Genomic DNA, 8,292 nt, shown 5'->3' with positions numbered 1-8,292 from the left:
TTGAAGGCACCAACGAACCTCACGTGTGCTGCAGCGAGCAACATTTGAGTTGATATTCATATAAAAATAATATTATTATTATTGTTCATTTCTCGTTACTATCAACAGTTTAGGTTGTGAACGAAATCTGACAATTTTCAAAAACGCGCAGAGTAAAATACATTTTCACGCAAGTGGTCACCTGAGTGTGTACGTCATCGTGTCACATGGCACACAATATGGCGGCTCACTTTGCTGTACGGATATACCCCTAGCTGTCAAACGCCAAATGCAAAGTTTATCAAAAAAGAAAATCGTTGAGGGTGGTTTTGGCTGTCTTTCACGATAGCTCATCTACTCTGGCCTCTTCACTGAGAACAAGCTCGACCAGGGGGCACATTTATCTCACCTAGCTGGACCTCCCAGTCACAGCCAGTTGGATTAAAATCATGGCTTCGGCTTTCGTCGTCGGGGATAAATTCAGGAATAAGGTGACGGAGTTATTAGAAAAGACTGACACTGACTCGTCTCTGCCCCAACAACTCAGAGAAGAACTGGTGGAGATCCTTGAAAAAACAGAACCGACGACCCTTTCTTTCAGCACGGCGAGGAAACTCAAGAAATACCTACAGGACAAAGGTGACGTCGTTATATTATCAGTTCCTGATAAACGTTATGCCAGTAATATGTGATGTTAATACATGGTGAAACACTTTCTTATGGCTACAGGGCATCCTTTCTACCTGCATGAGCTGTTGGAGGACAGCTCTCTGCACCTCCCTGAGGTCGTGAAGCCCCCCAGGGTGAGTGAAGCTGTTTATTGTGTCACATCATATTTTGTCATAAGAGACAGACTGCCTCCCTACTTTGAATAACATAACTTAACTTAGGTATTTTTAAACCTGGGCCCTACTTTGGTGTCTACATGACATATTGTTCTCTTCAAAGCCCAAACTTCATTGACAAAACCAGCAGTTTTACCTAACCAACCGGGAGTTGCTGGTTTACCGCAGCCTTGAGCAGCTAGTTTTTTTGTGTTATTGTGAGTAAGACAGATATTGATTTCTATCCAAACTAACCCTTTAAAACACAATAACATAGTAACACAAACTAACTACCAAATGTAGGCAGTAGTAGACCAACAACTCCCATGTTGTGCAAGGTAAAAGGTTTTTGTCAGTGCAGTCTGGAGGCTTTCAAAAGGGTGATATACACAACATCTTCCAGGTCTGTCTCTGGAGGGGTCACTCCCATAAAGTTGCCAGACACTTAGAATAATAGTCTGAGCCTGTCAGTGGCTAAATGCACACTTTGGTCTGATGCAGTTCTAGCCATCGCAGTGTGTTTTGTGGCTGCTGGTTGAGACGATCTACTATCGTCATTTAGCAGCTAAAATATATACAAATATGACCCAGGTTTCAAAATACTGAAGTTATCCTTTAAGATTTTAGGTCATTAAAAACTTCCCAGAGTCTTGGAATTTGTGATCGAGCCCATTTTCTGTACCGTATCCCTGTATCCCTCTATAATTTCAGCGCAAAGGAGGTCAAAAGGGCCTCGTAAAACCACTATCATCAGTAACCAATGAAGAGACCTCTGCTGAAAATAACTGAAATTAGAATGTGACTTTTCCCTTTTCACCCTAGAACCCCGAGCTTGTTGCTCGTCTTGAGAGGATCAAGGCCAAACTGGCTAACGAGGAATACAACAGAATCACACGTAATGTCAACACTCAGGTACACTGTGATCCTCTTTATATAGTCTATGGTGCATCACGGGCCCAGTGTGGCTTCATGTTATGAGATATGATGTCAAATGAGCAATATTTCTTCTTCTTTTTCTTCAGGAAATCAACCGCAGTGGAACATTGGCAGACTTTGGCCTGCAAGGTGATGCTTTTCAATATTTTATTACAATTTAAACGTTTGATATTTTCTCACAATGCTGGCAAACAGGGGCTGGATTATATATGTACTGAAACTCATTCTGAACTGGTTTTCCCCTCTTTCTCCAGTTCGATCGGTCAAAGCTGTGGTGGTGACTGTATTCAACTTCCTGGTCACGGTGGTTGCCACTTTTGCCTGTTCATATATGGGAAGTCAGTATCTGTTTACTGACACCGCAGCGGTGAGAGAGCATTTGATTTTACATGTAGTAAAATGTAGTTCTGTCACTTCAGGCACACCGAGATAGATGCAGTTCAGTTCAGCCCTGCAGCGACAGGGTTCATACAGCTGCTGGAAATCCTTAAACATGTTAGAATTTTGAATAAAATGCATGAAGCTGAGACTGAACTCACTATCTGACTAAAGAGTTTGCTTTTTAGACACGAATATAAGATAAGTCAGAGAGAACATCTGATTGATGTAGTAAAGTAAAGTGTTGGAGAAAACTTGAAAATGCAAACTGAAAGTGCTTTAAAAGTGCTTTAGAGAGGCGTTTGTGTAGCTCACTGGTTTACACTGAAAGGTGTCTCTGATGTTTCCTCTTTAAGTCGCTTGTGTCTCACTAAAGGTCACCTAACTTTTCGTTTCTGACACTTGTCTTCCAGCGAGTGATATCAGCTGTGATCGCTGCATCTGTAGTCGGGCTGGCCGAGCTGTATGTGCTGGTCCGGACCATAGAGGGAGAACTCGGGGAACCGTAGCAACTATGAGAAGACAACCAGTCATCTTTGGAGGGCCAAGCAGCAAACTGCAGAGCAAAGCTTTGGCAAGCCCACCAAGCCCACCAAGCCCACTGACCCACAGCAGGTGTCTTTGCCTTGTAAACTTTGTGGACTTTTTGCTTTTCTATTTGACAGGAAAATTGGTTGAATCTCTATATTAAGTTACAGAGAATGTGCTCACTGATGGCACTAGTGGCACTAAGACAGCTGGAACTTTACAGAATATCTCTTCTTTGATCGTCAGATACTATTGCTTTATCTTTAATGACATTCAAGTTGTTTTTTTTTATGTAGAAGGAAGGATAGAATTTCTTATTTATTTAGTTCTTTTGTATTTCATATTTTCCAAAAGTTTATTTCTCCCTCTCTTTCTACGTGGCACAGTCCTATGAAAATAAATGTTCACTTACCTATGATTTCTTCCATTATGCTCAGGTCTGATCTTATTTTTGTGTTCAGTAAATCATCAGCGCTAACTAGCTACATAGCTAATTCATGAAGTTTGTGATCCTCCAGTTTGTGTTACCTTCCCCTATATATCTTTTCCTCACTTGCATTTTTCACATGCTTATGGAAATACTACTGGGATTGTGGCCCATAAATGTAGGCATTATTAATATAAAAAGGTGGTGTAATTCGTTTTTTGTTCTTGTAAAACACTTCCTACCCTGTCTGTGCCGCTCAAACACTTTCATTTCAGCTGAACAGGTTGCTTAGACAGAAGTAAAATGCATTTGTCGTGGACCATTTTAGCTGTGGATTGATACACATTTGGTGTAGTGTTGAGTATGTGGAGCAGTAGGCCTGCGTGTCGGAGTGAGTCCAAATAAACCACAGCGTCTGTGTTCATGGTAATAAAGAAACATGTCACCCAGAGCACGTCTGAACGTCTGCCCAGAATCAAAGATCTGATGGATCGCCATGAAATTCATGGTCCTCAGAGGATGAGTTGTAATCACTTTAGTGATCCAGCACCATTTTATCACCAGGTCAAAACTTAAATGTGTTGGTGACCAAACACCTGTTATATTAATGACATTCCCATCAGCCTCAGCTGAACACGGTGTTCAGTGCTAATTAGCCAATGCTAGCTACATGCTAAAGTGAGACCATGAGATAAGGTTGAAAATCCAGAAAAAAGCCAGTAGTTTGACCTTGAGTGAAGTTATTTTGCTTTATTTTGCCGTGTAGCTGCCCTGTTTTCACTCTTCCAAATAAGCCACCAGCTGTGGCAGCAGTTACTAATACTGTTTACTCTACTGGTCCTGAATTATTTTATCATCCGTCTCCACCTGACAGATGTGGTAATAGCTGTCTTCCGATTTGTGCTTACACTTTATTATCATACCCCAGAAGTACAGCAGCTGTGATAGAAGGCTTATCATCATCGGGACAATAACTGCGTGTATCTTACTTCAAAACACTTCCCATACGACACAGATGATCTGTCCTCTCTGATCCCTCCTCCAGATATGAATTCATGTTTTTTTGTAAACTATCTCATCCTCCTCTTATAGGGCCTTGTCATATCAGTGGAAAGATTAAAAGATGTAACTACATCTGGAATACAAAAAAAAAGTATCTTCCTAAGATCTGAGATTTGACACCCGGATTAAAGGTTTATTGAAAGATTATTTGGTATTAAAGATGATTATGATATGCAGAGATCTCTGTCCAGCACTGGACGAACAGTGAGCACTGCTGTCTGTCATGTTTGCCTCTGTATTATACCTCTCATGTAATATTTCAAAACTTAAATCCAGGCCGAATTACAGAGCCTGTAAGCTGATAGACCCTGAGCTCTAGCTTTAATTTAGTTCTTATTTTTCATTTTTTCCTTCCCTCTGTCCATCTAGCCCTCCTGGTACTTACAGTACACGGAGATATGAAAAAAATATATTTTGACATAGAAAATAATTATTCCTGTCATGGTATCTTACCACAAGGAATCATTTTAATCAGGATGTTTTGAAAGATAATTCTGGCAGGGTCGCAGCATTAAACATGTCACAGTTCAGCTCACAGCAGGAAAACAGGAGCCAGCCGACATCCGTGAGAAGAACCAATGCCAAGTCCATCAGTGGCAACGCTGGGAAGACAAGTTTATGAGTCGTATGAATCCATCGATTAGTCCTTTATTTAGTTAGAGAACGTCAAAATGAGAGTAGAAACACACTGTCCTGAGCTGATACACGCATGTCTTTCATCCCTCTGCACTACATGGTTTGCAGCTGCTTCGGCTCACAAAATGCTGGTGTCTTCATTTTGGCCTCTTTGGCTCACAGCACACAAATCCAGTGACACGGTAATACATGACATAGAACATTTATCAGGGCATCACAACACTGTACGCACATGTTCATCAGTGAAACTGAACCACTGTAGCATTTCAAAATCACATCAGCCAGTCCATGCTCTGACTCTGACATTGGCACACTGCCCAAAACAGTATTACAATGCACCATACAGTGGTCAGTTCCTCAAGATTAGACAAATATTCGCAAAAAGAAAGATTTTTTTAAAAAGAAAATCTGAAAAAAATCCTCAGAAGTCAGTATTTGAAAGAATGACTTTTGAAAGTTGTCATTGTATTTGATGGATATGTTGTGTCACTGTAAATATAGCCTAAGTCTGATTTTAAACTACACTAAATCTACATTTCTACAAAATGATGATTGTTCTTAAGTTTACTGTTTCTGTTCTGTAAAAAAAAAAGAAGGTTAGTTTTTATTCAGGACACCAAACCTTATATATTTACATCTCTCATGGTCTAATCTTCTAACAGACAATCCAAACTGTACAACACTTATATGGCAATCAAAAGAAAAGGAATTGCATTTATCTATCCACCACGGCCATACGCTCCGGTTAACGTGTAAGTCAGTAGTGGTGAAGTAACTGGCTATGATGTAGCAGTGCTGCTGTCCCGCTGATGTTAAACATGTTTAATATCAGGTGTCTGTGTTCTGAGGGCTGATCATGTGACTGTGTGCAGTGTGTGTGTGTGTGTGTGTGTGTGTGTGTGTGTGAGGACAGCGATCTGTGTGGAAAGGGCAGAATTTAGCATTTGGATTTACACTTTTGCACATTCAAACACAACACAGCTACTGTGAAATATCGTCAACTGAACTGGGATGGAATGAATCAATCTCTAACGGATTAAAACATGAGTGAAACATGCTTAAAAACAAGACGAGGACAAACCTGCAAACAGCTCTGTAGTATTTAGAGGTTTAAGGAACAGTCTGGTGCCGCAGGACAGATTCAGTCACAGGAGGGTTGGAAAGGGAAGGAGGCCTTGTTCAGTTATAGAAGTGATCCAGTGTTAATATTTCCCACTTTCGCTCCACATCCAGATGGATCAGAATTCCAGGAAGTTGGTGACAATGGCGGCATTGTAGATCAGATCTGAAATGTAGCCCATGGAGGTCTGTGGTCCCATTTGTGGGTGGTGATGGTGGTGGTGATGCGGGTGGTGGTGTCCTTGGCCCTGAGTTACCTCCCAGTACACTGGCTGAGGGTGGGAAGGGACCACCTGGTCTACAGAAGCGTGACCCCCACCTCCCGCGGTGCTGCCTCCGTACATGGCCTGATGAGCCCCAGACGGAGCCACGGTCTGGGGTTTGAAGTTCCTGAAGGCCTGGTAGGAGCGGGAGGAGGCCGAGTGGTGAGGCTGCCTGGTGATAGGCTGAGGAAAAGAACCAGGAAGGAAACCGGGGAGCGCTGGTCCAAGATGCTGCCGCTGGTGCTGTTCCTCCTCCCAGAGACGAGACTCTGGAGGTTTCGAGGAAGCCAGTGTGGGCTGCTGGTGGAGAGACGAGGAGGCCGCTGGCGACGGTACGGGGTTGCCGTAGATTTGGATCCAATCGGAGTACATTTGCGGGACATCCTCACAGGAGTGGTTCTGCTCTGGCCTGAATATGTCTGCCAGGGTGGCTGAGGCCAGGAAAGGAGAGGCCACAGGGCCAGGAGAGGGGTCTACAACCCCTCTACCTCCCAGGACAGGCTTGGTGGACTTAGGGAGTCTCCCTGTTTTGATGCTTCTGGCTCTCCTGTTTTGGAACCACACCTGTGGAAAATGGCATATTACTTATACTTTTCATTGGTGGTAAGAGAATAAAATGTGGATTCACCAAAATTAGCTGGACGAATATATTTTAAAGAGAGCAGCAACAGAGAATCGGGTCGGAAAACCAAAACAAAGCCGGACAGAGACAGTGCTCCTTTAATCTGCTCTAAATATCCACAGATCTTCTTTAACAGGCACCTAATGAAGAGTTTGGTCCTGAGCAACAGACTCACCTGTATCTTGCTCTCGGGCAGGTGTGTGTGCGCCGCCAGCCTCTCCCTCAGGGTGATGTCCGGATAGGGGGTCACAGCGAAGGCCTGCTCCAGCTCAGAAAGCTGGGCCCGGCTGAAGATGGTCCTCTTCCTCTTCCTCTGGCCCTCCATCAGACCGGCGGCCCGCTCCGGGTCCGGCTCCGGGGAGGACAGCGCGCTCTCTCCACGGGAATCTTGTCATAAAAGAGAGAAAGTGAAACGGTCCACGTGAAATAAAAACACGGGCACAATAAAATAAAATCAAATAATTCTAAAGGAGGTAGAGGATATTCAACATTTAAATTTAGAGTTAGTTCGATTTCATCAAAATGAAACCACAAAGCCACTCTGACCAAGACTACACCGTAAAAAAAACATCTTGTGGCAATTTGGGTTCATTTTATTTCCCCATTGGTTCATTTTCCTGACGGATCTTTACGAGGGTCTGTTGGAGACTGGCTTCTAGGTGTTTTTAACTTTTTATTTTATTCTATTTTATTTGATAATCCTGTTGGCCCAGTTTCTGCTGTGATTTCTATGACTGTTCTATTTTTCTCATGTCTCATCTGCCCAAGTTATTTGTAAAACAAACAAAACAAATAACGAATTAATTCCACACAGAAGAGTTTCGTGGTTTTTCAGCCATTCGTTCATATTTACGGATATTTAACAGGAAACAAGCTATAAAATCATTTTTAAAAATGAAAGATGATGATATCAAACTGACCTTTACAGTGATCCTGTTCTCCAAATAACGCCTTAAAGTCCATCGTGTCTTTCTGCTGGTTCTGCTTGAGCAAAAAGTAGTCTGAGTCCATGAACAGAGCCATAAGTCCGCACACACACACGCACACACACACACACACCGCCGCAGGAGGAGTGACCGCTTCTTATACCCTCATCAGGCGGGACAGCCCCGCACCCACCGCCCCGCAAATCCAGGTGTTTTTCACCTCACCTCCGGGGGGGGGGGCCGAGCTGCATCTGTTAGTCTGACAATCAATAGAGATGTGTATCAGATCAGGCAACAAATACATCTCTACAAATCTATTTATTTAGACGATGAATACATTTATTTGAGCTTCTAACATCCAGCTGAAAATATGTGAAATACTTTGGAAATGATTTTAAATTGTGCTGAAAGTAGAGTAATGAGTCAGCTGAGTCACCACAAAGGTCCCCTTTACACAGATCTTTTTTAATAACTGTCAGACTCACCAAATGTTTTTTTTAAAACTTATTTTCCACAAAAATGATTCCACAAAACGTTCCAGTAGATCCAGCTTCATCAGTTAGTCTTAATAAGAAAGACAAAGAACAACCTC

The 8,292-nt window shown here is 42.6% G+C and overlaps 2 protein-coding genes across 2 annotated transcripts; one reads left to right on the top strand and one right to left on the bottom strand.

The window, feature by feature from the left end:
- Positions 1–238: 238 nt before the first annotated feature.
- tmem199 (transmembrane protein 199) lies at positions 239–2,942 on the top strand. The gene is made up of 6 exons (XM_070829662.1): positions 239–618; positions 709–782; positions 1,626–1,715; positions 1,826–1,868; positions 1,994–2,106; positions 2,531–2,942. The coding sequence occupies exons 1-6, from the start codon at positions 429–431 to the stop codon at positions 2,624–2,626; spliced, it is 606 nt and encodes a 201-aa protein (XP_070685763.1). The 5' UTR covers positions 239–428; the 3' UTR covers positions 2,627–2,942.
- A 3,066-nt stretch (positions 2,943–6,008) lies between these two features.
- Positions 6,009–7,797, bottom strand: sebox (SEBOX homeobox). The gene is made up of 3 exons (XM_070829954.1): positions 7,695–7,797; positions 6,950–7,161; positions 6,009–6,716 (listed from the first exon to the last, which is right to left on the bottom strand). The coding sequence occupies exons 1-3, from the start codon at positions 7,795–7,797 to the stop codon at positions 6,009–6,011; spliced, it is 1,023 nt and encodes a 340-aa protein (XP_070686055.1).
- Between the last annotated feature and the right edge of the window lie 495 nt (positions 7,798–8,292).

The sequence above is a fragment of the Pempheris klunzingeri genome, chromosome 4, assembly GCF_042242105.1.
Source record: "Pempheris klunzingeri isolate RE-2024b chromosome 4, fPemKlu1.hap1, whole genome shotgun sequence".
Lineage (NCBI taxonomy): Eukaryota > Metazoa > Chordata > Actinopteri > Acropomatiformes > Pempheridae > Pempheris > Pempheris klunzingeri.
The sequence above is the reverse complement of the archived record's forward strand: the minus strand, read 5'-3'. Positions and strand labels throughout refer to the sequence as shown.